At 38.9% G+C, this 19963-nt stretch overlaps 2 protein-coding genes, 1 long non-coding RNA gene and 1 pseudogene across 4 annotated transcripts in view; 1 reads left to right on the forward strand and 3 right to left on the reverse strand.

Annotated features, from left to right (window-relative positions):
• The window catches only part of ergic3 (ERGIC and golgi 3), a 37285-nt gene extending 35603 nt beyond the window's left edge, over positions 1 to 1682 (reverse strand). For both annotated transcript variants that reach the window (XM_061977607.1, XM_061977606.1), the window contains exon 1: positions 1527 to 1682. In XM_061977607.1, the coding sequence (XP_061833591.1) occupies positions 1527 to 1614 (88 nt within the window). In that variant the 5' untranslated portion in view covers positions 1615 to 1682. The remainder of the gene's footprint in view (positions 1 to 1526) is intronic.
• A 1127-nt stretch (positions 1683 to 2809) lies between these two features.
• LOC133617571 (homeobox protein ANF-1-like) lies at positions 2810 to 10011 on the reverse strand. Its single transcript, XM_061977612.1, has 4 exons — positions 9875 to 10011; positions 3480 to 3604; positions 3287 to 3388; positions 2810 to 3158 (listed from the first exon to the last, which is right to left on the reverse strand). Exons 1-4 carry the CDS (start codon positions 9957 to 9959, stop codon positions 3009 to 3011), a joined length of 462 nt encoding a protein of 153 aa, XP_061833596.1. The 5' UTR covers positions 9960 to 10011; the 3' UTR covers positions 2810 to 3008.
• On the forward strand, positions 6993 to 10397 carry LOC133617572 (uncharacterized). Its single transcript, XR_009817033.1, has 2 exons — positions 6993 to 7152; positions 9974 to 10397. It is a non-coding gene; the product is annotated as an uncharacterized lncRNA (long non-coding RNA).
• A 4459-nt stretch (positions 10398 to 14856) lies between these two features.
• On the reverse strand, positions 14857 to 18312 carry LOC133617570 (B9 domain-containing protein 2 pseudogene; annotated as a pseudogene).
• Between the last annotated feature and the right edge of the window lie 1651 nt (positions 18313 to 19963).

Raw genomic sequence — 19963 nt, forward strand, 5'->3', positions numbered from 1 at the left:
CGGGTCGGGCGGATTAATTAGATATTTTTTTTGTTTTTGTTTTTTTTGTTTGTTTTTTTGCGGGTGGCAGTTAAACCAATTCGGAAATATATATACATAGTTAAATGTTGTTACCCACATACGAAAAACGAGCAGGCACCTGCAGCATATGCCACAACAGAAGAAAAAAAAAGAAAAGAGATGGACACTTTTACGGAGCGGAGAAGGGAGGGCCCCACCGGGAGCCGTAGCTGAGGCGATCCGCGAGAAGGGCCTGACGCACGTCCAGGGTCACTACCGCGCCCACCGCACCGACACCCCGCCTCGTCCGCTTTCGCCGCGGCCGGCGTCACGCGCAGCAGGTAAGCAGCTTACCTGCCCGCCACCCCCGTGGCCGGGGGCTCGTAACATGGGTCACTCCGCGCGCTCCGCCCGCGCAGCTTACCTGCTTGCCACCCCTGTTGCCGGGGGCGCGTAAAAGGGGTCACTCTGCGCTCAGTGCGCTCACGAAAGGGGTGGGGCTCACCCTGGTTGATATAGAGAGCAGGACAGTGGCCATGGAATTTCATTTAAGGTTTGTGATAAACCATCAAACTCATTCGTTAAAAGGACTCTATAGTAATATAAAGCGAATTTTTCTGGACATTATCATGCAAGAAAAGTTTATTTTTGGGATCGCGATCACCGCGTAATGATTTTTAAAGGTTGCATTACATTATTAACTGTCCCATGTGATCAGCCAGTGCGATTGGAAGTCCATGCTCAATTATTGCCTCCGTAAATAAAACTTCGGCATTTATCACATCCAAAGAATCTGTTTGGGCGACGAAAAACGTTGAAAGTTTTCCACTTGTATCGCTAGCAACGGCATTAGACTTGTGTTTTTTTGTCCCAACGTGGTCTTTTACATCGCTAATTCCTCCGTGTCCGATCGAAAAATCTTGTCTGCACAAGGTGCAATTCGCGTAGTTTTCACCCTTTTTTTTTTTTTTTATTAATATTAGATATATAACAACGGGCGGATGGTGGGCGGATGCAGTTCTGATCAAACGTTACATCGGGTGGATGGCGGATGGTTGACGACTTTCTGACGCGGTTGCGGATGAGATAAATTGCCTATCCGCGCATCTCTAATACACACACACCCACCAGCGGGCCTTTTGAATAGCTCCCTAAATCTGAGGTGTGAAGGTTGGCAAGTATGGGCTAACCCTGCATCAGAAACTATAATACAGTCATTGTATTTAGGTAATATGTAGTATAATATGTAGAAATAAGTGAATGTTCCTCAGAAAGACAAGTTAGTACACAGCAACACACACACAGGTGTACAAATTGGTAACCATGCCAGTTGTTTTTTTTAGCAAGTGGCTGTAGAAGTGACATAAACATGTATAGGTCTGCTGTGCAAATGTCTGAATAGCTTATAAATATTGACATAAAGACATTTTATTGACTTTAAGTGAGAGACCGGTTAGCTTTGTTGTTAGCCGAGCAAGCTAACTCCTCTTCTCTCTCTAGCACGGGACGAAAAGGAAGCAGTTTACCGGTCGCGCCGCCCCACGTCTTCACTCGAAAGTCCTCCAGCGTTTTGGGGTAGGCGTCAAACTGTTTGAGTTTGTTAAGAGTGTCCATTTTTAGGCGCCGAACTGCAGACGCCAAGGATACCGACGGAACTGCTGCGGAGCAGTCCTGGGGCTTCACTTCCGGGATAGGGGGCGGGGCCTGAGTCGACCAATAAGGGCTCGACGCGTCAAGCAGCCTCCCCGGTCCGTTTTTTTCTGTGCGTGTGCCTTCATTGGTTGCAGACTGCAGTCCAATGTATTTCTAAATAATGAAAAAAACAACTGCCAATAATAATAAGTTGGCTCGTTCCATCCATCCATTTTTTCTACCGTTTGTCCCTTTCGGGGTCACGGGGGGTCGCTGGAGCCAATCTCAGCTGCATTCGGGTGGACGGCGGGGTACACCCTATACTTGCCAACCTTGAGACCTCAGAATTAGGGAGATATTAAAAAGGCCCGCTGGGGGGGGTGTATATATATATATATATATATATATATATATATATATATATATATATATATGTATAAAAGAAGGAGGATAGGGATGATGTTCGTTAAATACATGTGAAATATCCCTGTACACGTGTTGGTTAAACATTTGTACCAATTATATACTACATATAAACAACTATACTTCCATTATTATTTATGTACCACATTTAGTTTTGTAATTAACATTGATCATAGGATTAACTAATGGTATTGATTTAAGAGGGGTATATTTTTCTCAGACATTGGTTTTAAAGTTTTTTTTTTAAATGTGTGAATGGAACATTTTAAGGAATCATCCAAGCTGTTACACAGAATAGTTGAAAAACAGAATAAATTTGACAAATATTCCAAATGTATGTATTTTTTTACATTAATAATACAGTAAAACTAATTAATAAATAATAAGCAAATGATCATAATGAGGGACTACAGACATTTCAAATGTACCATTAACATTTTTCATGGTAGCTTTGAATGGTTTTGAGCTAAATTAGCTAATCATTGTTCAATCATTCTAAAAGTTGTCAAAAAGCCAAATGTTTTGTTTCTTTATTAAAAGACCATGCACGAATGTAACCAGTTCAATGCATGGACATGATGAATGAAGGATTTTTGTTTGGGTTCTGCACTAGGAAAAAGAAAGACAAGGTTCAGATGCTTGAATTACTATGTTTATTTTGGTGTAAGCCATACAACAAAACAGAATACAGTTCCTTGAGAATATTCACTTATATACTCACTCACTGATCGAGTGCAGAAAATACAACCAAAAATAATAAGGTATAAACATTTTAATTATGTTCATCAGACAACATAACAGTGAAAAAAAGACTACACTTATGTGTTAGTAATAATTGGGATAACAAGGTTAATGTCTGTGAGTCCTGTGATTGACAGGTCATTAGTCTATTATGAACCCGCACCTTCTTCTCTTACAGCCATGTGGAGGGATGTTAAAAAATATATCTTCTCTCATTCCTTCTCATCCTCCAACGTCCGGCCATCGCTCGTTAGTTGACCTATGACCTTTACCCTGAGGTCTGCCACCGCCGACTGCACCATTCTCAGTCGACTCTCTCTGAGGGATCGTCTTAGTTTGGCCCGCCGGTTCTGGAACCATATCTGAAGTGTTCAAGAAAAAGAAAATATTTCTCTAAATCCCCCCCAAAACTGCACCCTGTGTTTTGGAATACATAGTGTATTTTTTTTATAATAGTCTATTTTAATTGTGTGTGTGTGTGTGTGTTGACCTGTATGCGGTCTTCATCCAGTTCCAGGTGCCCGGCCAGATGTTCCCTCAGATGGATGCCTGGATAACAGTTGACCCGAAACACTGCTTCCAAAACATTCACCTGCCACACACACACACACACACACACACACACAATTAGGTCACACTATGATTAGTATATTCACAAGTTTTTTCATGATTTGCTTGATTACTTGGTGATCAGTGAAGGCCGTCCGTGGTCTACGTCCGATGTACCAGCTGGATGTTGGACTCTGTAGGTTCACTCGGGAATGATGGCGACCACGCTCGTGATGGTGCTCTTCGTCTGACTCTGGGTCTGCATTTAAAGACAGACATAACACGCTAATTATAACCATTTATTACTTGAATCTTTCATTCCAACAGCAAAAAGCAAATAAAAAGAACAGTTACAATGTTTTAATCAGCTAAAGGTTAATAATCTACTGCAGCAACGACAGCTACTGTATGTGAAAAATGAAACTATCCAAATGATCTTCGTGGCGCCCTTTAAGGCAGGTGTGTCCAAACTACGGCCCGCTGCTGTCTTCATTTTGACCCGCCGAGACATCACGAATAAGGAATAATAATAATAATAATAATAATAATAACGAATCTTACTCACATGGGGATTGCTGTCATTCTAATAGTCTGACACTTTTGATGCTATCACCATCTAGTGGACAAGGTGAGTAATTGAGAAATAAACTTTAAAACTATGCTATTTATGGTGGTAAGTGCAGCATTTATCTATATGACTGAATGCAAACAACCTTCCCTAGTCATGGTGCAAAAAAAAAACAAAAAAAACTCCAACCAACACAAAATGTCAACAGACATGGTCACACATAACACAACATGGACTCGTGGACAAGGTGAGTAATTGAGAAATAACCTTTAACTATGCTCTTTATGGTGGTAAGTGCAGCATTTACTTATATGACCGAATGCAAATGTAACAGATAGAAAAAGGAAACAGCATATTTTGGTATTTTGTTATTTTATATTCTTATTAATTTCACCAAAATCCATCACATGATGTTTCTTAGTTTCTTTTTACTTTAAATATGGATTATCAGTAATATAATTCAAGTTTTTGTGGATTTATTTTTGTATTTCTTTTATATTTACAAATCTGAGCTTTTATTTTGAAAGTTTGAGGATATGACGGTGCGTAGCTTCCCTTCCCTCAAGTCTGCTGTCCCTCGCTGGGAGAGGTATGTTGTTTTGCTCTGGGATTAACAAATTATATTTCTTGAGTTTAAATGCAAAATTAACGGAAGAATGTTGATGTGCAAAAGTTTCGAGATGTGTTTATGGAGGTCTTTGTGTAGTGGCGTGTTTTAAAGAGCCATTTTGAGCGAGAGAAGGAGAGGTTGTTTCACCGAGACTTTTCTCTGTATATGCGTGAGTGAGTGAGCACGTGTGTGTGGGGGTCCTCCATGTTGTAGCCTACATGCTCAATGTATTTTATTTCTTGTGTGTGTTAGGAGTTATGTGGAGAGGAGATGACCATTGCACTCACTTTGTGTTTCATGTCACCGTCATGCAGGTATGTGTGTGTTTGGTCGCCATGTTAGAAAAGTTTTGGTTACTTTACTGTATGGGGAAATGTAGTAGTGAGTGCAAGTCTGCTGTCCCTCGCTGGGAGAGGAGTTATGTGGAGAGGAGATGACCATTGCACTCACTTTGTGTTTCATGTCACCGTCATGCAGGAATAAAAGTGAATGTGAGAAGTTGAACCAGCCCCGTGTCCCATGTCATTGAATGAACGCAGAGTACTACACACTAGAGATGCGCGGATAGGCAATTATTTCATCCGCAACCGCGTCAGAAAGTCGTCAACCATCCGCCATCCACCCGATGTAACGTTTGATCAGAACTACACCCGCCCACCATCCGCCCGTTGTTATATATCTAATATTAATTAAAAAAATTTAAAAAAGGGTGAAAACTACGCGAATTGCACCTTGTGCAGACAAGATTTTTAGATCGGACACGGAGGAATTAGCGATGTAAAAGACCACGTTGGGACAAAAAAACACAAGTCTAATGCCGTTGCTAGCGATACAAGTGGAAAACTTTCAACGTTTTTCGTCGCCCAAACAGATTCTTTGGATGTGATAAATGCCGAAGTTTTATTTACGGAGGCAATAATTGAGCATGGACTTCCAATCGCACTGGCTGATCACATGGGACAGTTAATAATGTAATGCAACCTTTAAAAATCATTACGCGGTGATCGCGATCCCAAAAATAAACTTTTCTTGCATGATAATGTCCAGAAAAATTCGCTTTATATTACTATAGAGTCCTTTTAACGAATGAGTTTGATGGTTTATCACAAACCTTAAATGAAAGAAGTCCTTTGTTCTCCTGCACCATGCATGCGCAATCCTGTCGGCTGTATTTCACAGCACGACATACTGTAAAAAGTGTTTATACTATTTATACTTTCAATTAACAAATTTAAGTCTTGTGAAAGGTTGACAGGATAACTGGCATTAACTGTCAAAATAATTTCAAACTATTGAAGTTAGCTTACAGAATAAACATGTCAATCAACCCATATGATTTTTGCTGTAATATTTTTGTTTTGAAAAGTCACTGTGACTGATAGAAAAGTGATGGTTTTAGCAACATTTTAACCTGTCTGAATGCTAATAGTCATTTTGCGTCGGGGGGCGAAGCCCTGAACCCTCCACCAGGACTTTGTCCTGGACCTACCGGGGCCTGCGGCCCTTGGACCCTGGCTACTAGGTTTTTCTGATTTAAAAGTTGGCAGGTATGGTGAGGTTATAAAGCTTTTGCCTGTTAAAGAAAGGAGAATGATCCAATGCACAGACATTCGCGTGCCACGCTGTCACGACCCAGACGCACACCAGTGCGCAATCATATGGGAGCCGCGCTGAGCGCACCTCCAAGCGCGTCTCGCTGCCGGCGACAGCCAGGTATGGGCCCACGCTCCAGCGCCATCCATTTTCAGGGCTAGTTGATTCGGCAGGTGGGTTGTTACACACTCCTTAGCGGGTTCCAACTTCCATGGCCACCGTCCTGCTCTCTATATCAACCAGGGTGAGCCCCACCCCTTTCATGAGCGCACTACGCGCGGAGTGACCCCTGTTACGCGCCCCCGGCAACAGGGGTGGCAAGCAGGTAAGCTGCGCGGGCGGAGCGCGTGGAGTGACCCATGTTACGAGCCCCCGGCCACGGGGGTGGCGGGCAGGTAAGCTGCTTACCTGCTGCGCGTGACGCCGGCCGCGGCGAAAGCGGACGAGGCGGGGTGTCGGTGCGGTGGGCGCGGTAGTGACCCTGGACGTGCGTCGGGCCCTTCTCGCGGATCGCCTCAGCTACGGCTCCCGGTGGGGCCCTCTCGGGGGAAGGGGCCTCGGTCCCGGACCCCGGCGAGGCGTCCCTTCTCCGCTCCGTAAAAGTGTCCATCTCTTTTCTTTTTTTTTCTTCTGTTGTGGCATATGCAGCAGGTGCCTGCTCGTTTTTCGTATGTGGGTAACAACATTTAACTATGTATATATATTTCCGAATTGGTTTAACTGCCACCCGCAAAAAAAAAAAAAAAAAAAAAAAATTAATCCGCCCGACCCGACCCGCGAGCGGATAAAATTTTAGTTTTTTTAATTTCATCCGCCCGATCCGCGGATAATCCGCGGACTCCGCGGTTGTGTCCGCAAACCGCGCATCTCTACTACACACACAACAGCGTAGTCGGGACCCTGCAGACCCGTCCCGGCTACACAAACAACCTTCCCTAGTCATGGTGCAAAAAACAAAAACAAAAAAAAAACTCCAAACAACACAAAATGTCAACAGATACGGTCACACATAACCCAACGTGGACTAGTGGACAAGGTGAGTAATTGAGAAACAACCTTTAACTATGCTCTTTATGGTGGTAAGCGCAGCATTTACTTATATGACCGAATGCAAACAACCTTCCCTAGTCATGGTGCAAAAAAAATAAATAAAATAAAAACTCCAACCAACACAAAATTTAAAAAGAACAACAGACATGGTCACACATAACACAACGTAATAGCTACATTTTGTGGACATTATTAAAAAAAAAACGTCCATACACCATACAAAATTCTAAATTACACCCATTTATATCCATTACATAGCATGATTGGAAAAATGCAAAACACTCTATCACACTTATCCATGTTTGGCGCATTTTAGCTGCTTGATGTATGTGATTGATTACAAAACTTTTAGGAGGTTGTCACGGAAGTGAACAAGGTAGAAGTCAAACTTTCACATGCTCTTCATATCCAATTATATTCAAATCATTGTATTTTGTTTTTATTTACAAATTACACAACGTGCCAACTTTTGAGTTTTGTAATAAGGGGTGCATGTTTTGACAAAGTTTCACCCTTTTGTGTGCTGCTGTTCAGGAATAGAAGTAAGGTTTCATTCTTAAGTCCAAAACAACATACTTCCATTTGCTCCTTATGAATGCACACAACCAGGAATGAAGAATTGCAACACAACGACATACGCAAATATTTGTATGTGGTTTTTTGGGTTCTACGAACATTATCAGCAAAGTCAAGCGGTTAATCAGGGTTTGAGGTTCATGGGGTCTGGACTACAACACCAGCTGAAATGTCAAGTTTTTTCGTCATAGCTCAGTGTGTGTTTGGAAACATGCTAGTTTCCCAGTGTTGATTATGTCATGTCCATCATAGTGGCCAAGGAACAAATTCAATTTCCTTTATTTAACCAGTTAAAGACTCATTGAGATTAAAATCTATTTTTCAAGAGCGACCTGACAAAGAAGGCAGCACAAACAAAGTTACAATAATAATTCCAACAAGACAATACAACAGAACAACCGCAGTCATACCACAACAGCTCAAAAATGATTAAGTATAAATTCAATTTAAAAGGAAGTACATTTCCCAAGAGAACTGGCTTCTCGATCTTTTAAAACGGACTTAAACTCTCCCAAAGTGACCAATTCTGGTAGCCTCAGATCTTTCTGGATGTCATTCCATGACCAGGGAGCAGCAGAACTGAAGGCTTTTTTTTTTTTTTACCAAGTTCCGTGTTGGCCTAGGAACCAACATGTGGAGGACATCCTGCGATGACTGGAGTCTCTACACCAGACCTGGGCAAATTAAACATCTTTTCAATCTGGCCCGCCTAGTGGTTAGAGTGTCCGCCCTGAGTTCGGTAGGTTGTGAGTTCAAACCGAATCATACCAAAGACTATAAAAATGGGAGCCATTACCTCCCTGCTTGGCACTCAGCATCAAGGGTTGGAATTGGGCGTTAAATCACCAAAAATGATTCCCGGGCGCGGCACCGTTGCTGCCCACTGCTCCCCTCACCTCCCAGGGGGTGAACACGGGGATGGGTCTAATGCAGAGGACAAATTTCACCACACCTAGTGTGTGTGTGACAATCATTGCTACTTTAACCATAGTAACTCATTAGATTAAGTTAACTTGAACTTAATCTAATGAGTTACTATGGTCACTATGATATATCTCAGATTGGAGGTATTTTACCCTTCGCGTTCATATTTCACTGTTTGTTGCATTTTGGTTGTGTTTCGGTTGATTGTAAAATAAAAATAAAAAATGTTTTACTTGCGAATCGTTTGTTTATTGAATTATTATTTTTTTTAACTTCAGAATCGTTTGTTTATTGAAGAAAATAGGTTTTTTCTACTTGCGAATCGTTTGTTTATTGAATTTTGTATTTTTTTAAACTTCAGAATCGTTTGTTTATTGAAGAAAATTGTTTTTTTTACTTCAGAATCGTGTTTTATAAAGAAAATATATATTTTTGTACTTGCGACTCGTTTGTTTATTGAAGAAAATAGTTTTGTTTACTTGCGAATCGTTTTTTAAGTGAAGACATTTTTTATTTTACTTGCGAATCGTTTGCTTATTGAAGAAAATATTTTTTTTAAATTTACGAATCATTTGTTCATTGATTTTTATTTTTGTCAATATTCAGTGTTATTCAGTGTTTATTGAAGAAAATAGTTTTTTTTAAACTTCAGAATAACTTGCGAATCGTTTGCTTATTGAAGAAAATAGTTTTTTTAAATTTAAGAATCATTTGTTCATTGATTTTTATTTTTGTCAATATTCAGTGTTATTCAGTGTTTTACCCTTCATAATTAATATTGTAAATCCCACATTCTTTATTTTCATGTACATTGTGGGTGTCTCATTCAGTAAAAAAAAATGTCAAATTCCATTCTGTTTTTTAAGGCGGTCTCTCATAACGTTTTTAGCTTTCAATCGTTATTGTGAGGTTTTGTATTAGTGTTACTAAAAATAGATATACCGGCCCCCAGACACACTTTTTTTTATCTAAATCTAGCCCCCTGAGTCAAATAATTGCCCAGGCCTGCTCTACACAGATGGGTGGGGACAAGTCCTAGAAGACATTTATATGCAAAAACTATCCATGGAGAAAGTCTTCGGGCAGTTAAAGATGGACAGTTTGCATACAGAGTGCAGTGGTGGACAAGATGTCCACAAGCAGTAATAAACAGTAAATAATGAACCCCGTGTTTGTCATAGTGTCGCAATGCGTCTCATAAGACTCACCTGTCTGGCCCCAGGGCCTGTGGAGTTTCAAGCAGGTACCGGGTTGTTTTTCCTCCGAACCCAAAATCCTCTCGATGGAAAACATGGCTTGTGTTGCAGGGACCACAGCAGAGGCCACGATTCAGTTCTTTGGAATGATTTCACTGGATTATAAAATGAACTTCCCTTCCGAAAAGGTACGCACTGAGCGCTATTCTGGATTCATTGTAAAAAAAAAAAAGAAAAATATACAAGATATCTGTTTGAGATGTTGTCAGATGTTCCTGGCGTCTGCAGGCTGAGGGAGCGTGGAAGCAGCAGGTTTGAATGGCAGCCACAGACTTATGGACACTAACTACCAATGACAATGAAGACGGCTTTCTTTCCATGTCAATGACATCCCCTGAGGTTCCAAACAGCAGCTAATCTGCTGTGTGTGTCTGTGTGTTCTTGTATTGCTACCCTTCTTGAGACATGAAGAAGGAAAAGTATCTTCCATATGAGGAGGTGTGAACAAGTGATGACATAAATCAATAACATTGCATCTAATAGACAATGTCTCATTTGTGGTGACATCTGGTGGTCCCAAAAAGGAGGCATTTTTCACATTGACTGTGTGTCGCTTTTAAAAGTGCTCCCCCTCTGGTCAACATATGAAATAACAAGTACGTGTAAAAATTTGAAGTGCTCCCACTATGGTCAAAATGTATTAAAACAAATAAATAAATATGGATATAGAGACATACTGTAATAACTTTAATCAATAATGAAGATTAAAAAACAATTACAAACAAAAAAATTCAACAACAACAAAAAACTAAAAGTAGTCTTTTTCTCACAATGTGTCGACTTTTTTCTTATAAAATAGGGAACAATTTCTCATATTCTTCCTGTTTCTGTAATATTTTCTCATAAATTAGGACTTTTTCATGTAAAATTACTACTTTTTAATGTTTTTAACTTGCGAATCGTTTTTTTATTAAAGAAAATAGTTTTCTTTACTTGTGAATCGCTTATTGAAGATTTTTTTAACTTAACTTCTGAATCGTTTGTTTATTGAAGAAAATATATTTTTTAAATTGTGAATAGTTTTTTAATTGAAGAAAATATATATTTTACCTGCGAATCGTTTGCCTATTGAAGAAAACATTTTTTTTTTTTTTTACTTACGAATCGTTTGTTTATTAAAGAAAATAGTTTTTTTTACTTGCGAATCATTTGTTTATTTTATTTTCTATTCTTTATTACTTCAGAATTGTTTGTTTATTGAAGAAAATAGTTTTTTTTACTTGCGAATCATTTGTTTATTGAATTTTTTATTTTTGTATTACTTCAGAATTGTTTGTTTATTGAAGAAAATAGTTTTTTTAACTTGTGAATCGTTTTTTAATCGAAGAAAATGTTTATTTTATTTGCGGATCGTTTGTTTATTGAAGAAAATAGTTTTTTTTTACTTGCGAATCGTTTGTTTATTGACGAAAATAGTTTTTTCTTACTTGCAAATCGTTTGTTTATTGAATTTTGTATTTTTTTTTAACTTGCGAATCGTTTTTTAATCAAGGAAAATTTTTATTTTACTTGCGGATCGTTTGTTAATTGAAGAAAATAGTTTTTTTACTTGCAAATTGTTTGTTTATTGAAGATTTTTTTTTTTTTAACTTACGAATCGTTTTTTAATTAGAACATTTTTATTTTACTTGCGAATCTTTTGCTTATTGAAGAAAAAAAGTTTTTTTTTTTACTTACAAATCGTTTGTTTATTGAAGAAAATTGTTTTTTTTACATGCGAATCGTTTGTTTATCGAAGAAAAAATTTTTTTTTCTTCAAAATCGTTTGTTTTATAAAGAAAATTGTTTTGTTTTTTTACTTGAGACTCGTTTGTTTATTGAAAAAAATAGTTTTGTTTACTTGCGAATCGTTTTTTAAGTGAAGAATTTTTTTTATTTTACTTGCGAATCGTTTGTTTATTGAATTTTTTTTTTTTTACTTGCGAATTGTTTGTTTATTGCAGAAAATAGTTGTTTTTTTTTACTTGCGAATCATTTGTTTATTGAAGAAAATTGTTTGCTTTACTTGTGAATCGCTTATTGAAGATTTTTTTTAATTTTAACTTCTGAATCGTTTGTTTATTGAAGAAAATATATTTTTAAACTTCCGAATCGTTTTTTAATTGAAGAAAATTGTTATTTTACTTGCAAATCGTTTGCTTATTGAAGAACTTTTTTTTTTTTAATTACGAATCGTTTGTTTATCAAAGAAAATATATTTTTTAAATTTACGAATCGTGTTTATTGAATTTTTTTATTTTATTTTTAACGTCACAATCGTTTGTTTATTGAAGAAAATAGTTGGGTTTTTTTTTTACTTCAGAATCGTTTGTTTTATAAAAGAAAATATTTTTTTTTACTTGCGACTTGTTTGTTTATTGAAGAAAATAGTTATGTTTCTTGCGAATCGTTTGCTTATTGAAGAAAATAGTTTTTTTTATCTTGCAAATTGTTGGACGTGAGTTAAAACATTTTTGTGTGTTTGTGGAGTTTTGGCAGTCATTTCACTTCATGAATGTTCCATTTTCATTTAACGATATTTCCTATTATTGTATTATTGTTCCTATAACAGTACTGCATCATTACTGATGAAACTTTTTTATCATTTAAAGGCATGGTAACTGCTCCTCAAAAAAAGCACTGTGGTGACGAATCAATGTATAAAAAGTGTTTGGTGAGCAGACTGGTTGCAATGATGTAAAAGTACAAACTAAAAAAGAAAGAGGCTCAGTGTCTTTGGACCACATCAGAACATGAACAACTTTCTACACAGAGCAGAATTACCACCTTTTTCTTGAAAAGGGCTAAAGTGGAAAATGAGCCCAAAAGAAGCCGCGGTGATAATGATGATCCAGATTATTGCTAAGGCTATTAGTCTAAGCTGCGTGACGTTGTCATGCAGATGCAGCGCGTAGCATCTTAATGCAGGTCCGAGCAGTGGGGAGGAAACAAGCTTTTCAGGGGAAGATTAGTCCCTAATGAAGGCCCGGAGCAGCTTTAAATCCACAGCACACTTGTTTATTTAATCACATGACGGGATGGATGCCCTACCTTGTGTGGACGCCAACCACTTGATGGCCTACTGCTTTGTAAAAAACAACAACAACAACGAATGTTTTTTTTAATTGTAGAAAATTGTTATACTTGTTTTTTTACACGCAGAAAAAATTATTTTATACTTGCTAATTGTTTCACTTGCAGATTTTTTTTTACTTACGAATCGTTTGTTTATTGAAGAAAAACTTTTTTTTTTACTTGCAAATTGTTTGTTTATTAAAGAGATATTATTTTTTAACTTCAGAATCGTTTGTTTATTGAAGAAAATAGTTTTGTTTTTGTACTTGCGAAACGTTTGTTGAAGAAAATATGAAAAAAAAAAAAATGTTTAACTTGCGAATTGTTTGTTTATTGGGGAAAATCGTTTTTTTACTTGAGAATCGTTTGTTTATTGGGGAAAATCTTTTTTTTACTTGCGAATCGTTGTTTATTGAATTTTTTTTTTTTTTACTTGCGAATAGTTTGTTTATTGAAGAAAATCGTTTTTATTTACTTGAGAATCGTTTGTTTATTGCAGAAAATAGTTTTTTTTACTTGTGAATTGTTTGTTTATTGAATTTTTTATTTTTTTTTACTTGCAAATAGTTTGTTTATTGAAGAAAAGTTTTTTTTTTACATGAGAATCATTTGTTTATTGCAGAAAATTGTTTTTTTTACTTGCTAATCGTTTATTGGAGAAAATAGTTTTTTTTACTTGCGAATCGTTTGTTTATTGAATTTTTTTAAAATACTTGCGAATAGTTTGTTTATTGAAGAAAATGTTTTTTTTAAACTTCAGAATCGTTTGTTTATTGCAGAAAATAGTTGTTTTTTTTACTTGCGAATCGTTTTTTTTTTTACTTGAGAATCGTTTGTTTATTGCAGAAAATATATATTTTTTTTATACTTGCGAATAGTTTGTTTATTGAAGAAAATTGTTTTTTTTTAACTTGAGAAAGAAAGAAAACTGGCTTTGCTACACATCTTAAAAAGCAGTCTGGAGCTCTGCCAATTATTTGTCAGTTAGCTACAGAAAAGAAAAAAGCTTAAATTTATATTCGGCTGCTTCGATTAATCGTTTAATGAATAAAAATCAATCAAACCCGGATAGCCTGCGGTGTCCCAGTACTTTAACCCTTGAGAAAAACCTTAAATGTGGTGATTGTTATAGGGCCCGGGGTCCCAGAAGGGTTTCAGCCATTAACATTTTAAAAGTAAGTCATGTATATTAAAGCAGCACTACGTAACTTTTCAACCTTCATAAAATATTTTCATAACTGTTGGGATGACACAGGGACTTACAACCAGTTGAAGGACACCTCTATCATGGCCTGAGGGGGTCTGCATCGCTTTTGCTGGCACTTAGCGACTTTGAGGGGGGTTCCAGGGACCCTGCCACACAAAAAAGTACAAATGTGCTGAGTTGCTTTACAGCATACGTCATTACCCACTCCCCGCATTCGTTAAAAAGACGGTGCAAACACCTACGTGCAATTACTGCTGTCATGGCAGAAGTACAACCAAAGAAAGGAAAAGTTTTGCCTGAGGAGACAAACATAACAAAAAGGGAAGGATCAATAATAGGACATTGAGACTGATTTGGTGGATTTAAAGATTCCTTCTTTATAAATGTCAACCTGTTGGTATGGAATTGTAAATGGGTATTGGGTGGGTAGATTTTGAAATGAATTGTATTATACTGAATTTTGTATATTATATGATGATGTATATTTTAACTGTGGGTCCCTGTCCATAAGCTGTACTGTTTGCAGAACGAACTCTGTTATTAACAAAAGAAACAATAATGTCACATAAAATTGACTGTAAATGAATAAAAATAAACAAACATTGGCCCAGGTTTTAGACAGATCTCCAGATTTGGGAACCGGGATGATGTCTGACAAGGACCATATGTGCTGTTGAAAATGCATGTATTTTATTAATATATGTATAAAATCAGTACAGCACGTAAAAGCAGACATATTTGAACTAAAGTACAAAAGCTTAAATGTAAACAAGTGTTACTCTTGGTGCACATTAAGTGTCCACGCCATATTTGTCAAAGTGTCTCATAATGATGCTGAGCTCCAGCTCCACAGTCCCCATGGCAACGGTGCGCAGTCTGAACCGGTCCGCCCTGCCGTAGATGAGGTCCGGGTTCCTGAGCTGCAGTCCTCCGCCCACGAACATCTGCGACAGCTGCTCCTGCCAGGAGCCGAGGGGGCGCCACGTGGCACACCTTATTCGGTGGTGTCCTGGGCTGGAGGGCACGTGGCAGTAGCCGTACCCGAGCAGCTGGCAGCGGCCGAAGGAGTCCTGGCACCACACCTGGAGGTGAACTCTGGGCCAGCCTTGGAGCCCCTTGGTGGCGTAATGCACGTCGACGGGGTGGCTCCAGTACGACACGTCTCCTGTCCGAGGGCTGTCCACTTGGGTCTGACCCTGCTTGGCGCCGGAGAGAAGACGCCACGCTCCTCCGGTGTGGACCCCCCATTTGCAAAAGAGGCTACTCTGGGGGAAACCTGAAGCCCCGACGAGCTGCCCGATGACGTGCAGCTCCGCCATGTTGAGACAAGACGTTAGCTCGCTGCTAGCATCCCAACTAACGTCTCCATGGCAACCCCGGCATCGACAGTCTATTTAGTGTTCTCACGAGACGTGTAGAAACGTCGACTCAACACCAAGCCAAACCTGAGTCAATGAAGAGAACGTTGTTGTAAGCTTGACCATTTACTTTTGACATTTCTTCATAGACAAGATGGTGAAAAACTGAAAAAACAAAGAGATACAAACATACTTATTGCCTCTACTATGACAGTGTTTTTCAACCACTGTGCCGCGGACCACTTGTGTACCGTGAGATATTGTTTGGTGTGCCGTGGGAAATTATGTAATTTAGAGATGCGCGGATAGGCAATTTATTTCATCCGCAACCGCGGCAGAAAGTCGTCAACCATCCGCCATCCACCCGATGTAACGTTTGATCAGAACTACATCCGCCCGCCATCCGCCCGTTGTTATATATCTAATATTAATAAAAAAATAAAAAAAAGGGTGAAAACTACGCGAATTGCACCTTGTGCAGACAAGATTTTTCGATCGGACACGGAGGAATTAGCGATGTAAAAGACCACGTTGGGACAAAAAAACACAAGTCTAATGCCGTTGCTAGCGATACAAGTGGAAAACTTTCAACGTTTTTCGTCGCCCAAACAGATTCTTTGGATGTGATAAATGCCGAAGTTTTATTTACGGAGGCAATAATTGAGCATGGACTTCCAATCGCACTGGCTGATCACATGGGACAGTTAATAATGTAATGCAACCTTTAAAAATCATTACGCGGTGATCGCGATCCCAAAAATAAACTTTTCTTGCATGATAATGTCCAGAAAAATTCGCTTTATATTACTATAGAGTCCTTTTAACGAATGAGTTTGATGGTTTATCACAAACCTTAAATGAAAGAAGTCCTTTGTTCTCCTGCAGCATGGCCTTGCTTTGTGTTTGGTGCGCCATCCTGTCGGCTGTATTTCACAGCACGACATACTGTTAAAAGTGTTTATACTATTTATACTTTCAATTAACAAATTGAAGTCTTGTGAAAGGTTGACAGGATAACTGGCATTAACTGTCAAAATAATTTCAAACTATTGAAGTTAGCTTACAGAATAAACATGTCAATCAACCCATATGATTTTTGCTGTAATATTTTTGTTTTGAAAAGTCACTGTGACTGATAGAAAAGTGATGGTTTTAGCAACATTTTAACCTGTCTGAATGCTAATAATCATTTTGCGAGCAAGCAGGTAAGCTGCGCGGGCGGAGCGCGCGGAGTGACCCATGTTACGAGCCCCCGGCCACTGCTTACCTGCTGCGCGTGACGCCGGCCGCGGCGAAAGCGGACGAGGCGGGGTGTCGGTGCGGTGGGCGCGGTAGTGACCCTGGACGTGGGGCCCTCTCGGGGGAAGGAGCCTCGGTCCCGGACCCCGGCGAGGCGTCCCTCCGCTCCGTAAAAGTGTCCATCTCTTTTTTTTTTTTCCTTCTGTTGTGGCATATGCTGCAGGTGCCTGCTCGTTTTTCGTATGTGGGTAACAACATTTAACTATGTATATATATTTCCCAATTGGTTTAACTGCCACCCGCAAAAAAAAAAAAAAAAAAAATATCTAATTAATCCGCCCGACCCGACCCGCGAGCGGATAAAATCTTATTTTTTTAAATTTCATCCGCCCGATCCGCGGATAATCCGCGGTTGTGTCCGCAAACCGCGCATCTCTAATGTAATTTCACCTAATTGGGTTAAAAATATTTTTTGCAAACCAGTAATTATTGTCTGTGCTGTCTAGAGCTCGGCAGACTAACCGTGTAATACTCTTCCGTATCAGTAGGTGGCAGCATGTAGCTAATTGCTTTGTAGATGTCGGGACCACGGTTTGTGGTGATCACAATATGCACACAGCGGGAGGCAGCGTGCAGGTAAAAAAGTATCTAATGCTTACACCAAAAATAAACAAAAGGCATTGAAGCTTAGGGCGGGCTAAGCAAAACTAAACTAAAACTGAACTGGCTGAGAAGTAAACAAAAACATATAAAACAATTGCGAGAAGGACTTTTTACTGTCAATATCGGCTGCTGAGTTTGATTGTTTTCTGCTGGTGGTGTGCTTCGGGATTTTTTCAATGAAAAAAATGTGCCTTGGCTCAGAAAAGGTTGAAAAACACTGGACTATAACATACAAAATGTAACTGTAATGACCCAAAATGTCCAGCAGAGGGAAACTCCCGCCCGCCTGAATGACTTGAACACATTGTATCTAATTCGACAATTCTATTTAACACATCAGCACTGTTACACTTCTTTTTTTTAACGTGTCCAAAATGTTCTTAACTTGTTAAAGACAACTTACGGCATTGCTTCTTCGCTGCTTTGTGTAGGACGGCAACAGAGATTATTACAGAAGACAGCAACATGTACGACTTGCTTTCGGACGAGTACCGGAAGTCAACCAACAGGAAGTAATGTAGCGGAAGTGACATCATCCAACTGCTGTTTACCGATTATAGCGCACAAGAAATAAAAACAACTTTAGCTCCAAATTAAAGCATTGCAGTCGCTATATATGTCTTTGCACATTGTATAAACAATAAAAAAGTATTATCAAGTAATTATGTAAAGAATATTAACAATTGACTTCAGGACAACACAGTCTACATGGCCTGCACTCACTCAATAGCTCCCCCTTCGCTTGTATTTATAACTCAATACACACACGTTGACTGTGTGTGTTATCTGTGAGGATAAAAAGCGATAGATTAGAGAAAGGAAGCCAAAACAAGGAAAAATACTGATGCCCGCGTTCGTTTCTTCTTTGTCAATTTGAGGCAAATGTATGCTCTTGAGCGCCCTCACATGGCTGAAGGACGCAACTTAATACCCCCAAGCCACTATTAACTACTACCCCCGTCCAATCTTCCCCAAATTTGTCCCAATCATGCGTTTTTTTTAATTGTTTAAACGTGTTATTATTTATAACCAGTTATATATATATATATGTGTATATATATGTATATATATATATATATATATATATATATATATATATATACAAACCCCGTTTCCATATGAGTTGGGAAATTGTGTTAGATATAAATATAAACGGAATACAATGATTTGCAAATCCTTTTCAACCCATATTCAATTGAATGCACTACAAAGACAACATATTTGATGTTCAAACTCATAAACTTTTTTTTTTTTGCAAATAATAATTATCTTAGAATTTCATGGCTGCAACACGTGCCAAAGTAGTTGGGAAAGGGCATGTTCACCACTGTGTTACATGGCCTTTCCTTTTAACAACACTCAGTAAACGTTTGGGAACTGAGGAGACACATTTTTGAAGCTTCTCAGGTGGAATTATTTGCCATTCTTGCTTGATGTACAGCTTAAGTTGTTCAACAGTCCGGGGGTCTCCGTTGTGCTATTTTAGGCTTCATAATGCACCACACATTTTCAATGGGAGACAGGTCTGGACTACAGGCAGGCCAGTCTAGTACCCGCACTCTTTTACTATGAAGCCACGTTGATGTAACACGTGGCTTGGCATTGTCTTGCTGAAATAAGCAAGGGCGTCCATGGTAACGTTGCTTGCATGGCAACATATGTTGCTCCAAAAGCTGTATGTACCTTTCAGCATTAATGGTGCCTTCACAGATGTGTAAGTTACCCATGTCTTGGGCACTAATACACCCCCATACCATCACACATACTGCCTTTTACACTTTTTGCCTATAACAATCCGGATGGTTCTTTTCCTCTTTGGTCCGGAGGACACGACTTCCACAGTTTCCAAAAACAATTTGAAATGTGGACTCGTCAGACCACAGAACACTTTTCCACTTTGTATCAGTCCATCTTAGATGAGCTCAGGCCCAGCGAAGCCGACGACGTTTCTGGGTGTTGTTGATAAACGGTTTTCGCCTTGCATAGGAGAGTTTTAACTTGCACTTACAGATGTAGCGACCAACTGTAGTTACTGACAGTGGGTTTCTGAAGTGTTCCTGAGCCCATGTGGTGATATCCTTTACACACTGATGTGGCTTGTTGATGCAGTACAGCCTGAGGGATCGAAGGTCACAGGCTTAGCTGCTTATGTGCAGTGATTTCTCCAGATTCTCTGAAACATTTTTTAATGATATTACGGAGCGTAGATGGTGAAATCCCTAAATTCCTTGCAAGAGCTGGTTGAGAAAGGTTTTTCTTAAACTGTTCAACAATTTGCTCACGCATTTGTTGACAAAGTGGTGACCCTCGCCCCATCCTTGTTTGTGAATGACTGAGCATTTCATGGAATCTATTTTAATACCCAATCATGGCAACCACCTGTTCCCAATTAGCCTGTTCACCTGTGGGATGTTCAAAATAAGTCTTTGATGAGCATTCCTCAACTTTATCAGTATTTATTGCCACCTTTCCCAACTTCTTTGTCACGTGTTGCTGGCATCAAATTCTAAAGTTAATGAT

Source organism: Nerophis lumbriciformis, linkage group LG18 (genome assembly GCF_033978685.3).
Source record: "Nerophis lumbriciformis linkage group LG18, RoL_Nlum_v2.1, whole genome shotgun sequence".
NCBI classification, from domain to species: domain Eukaryota; kingdom Metazoa; phylum Chordata; class Actinopteri; order Syngnathiformes; family Syngnathidae; genus Nerophis; species Nerophis lumbriciformis.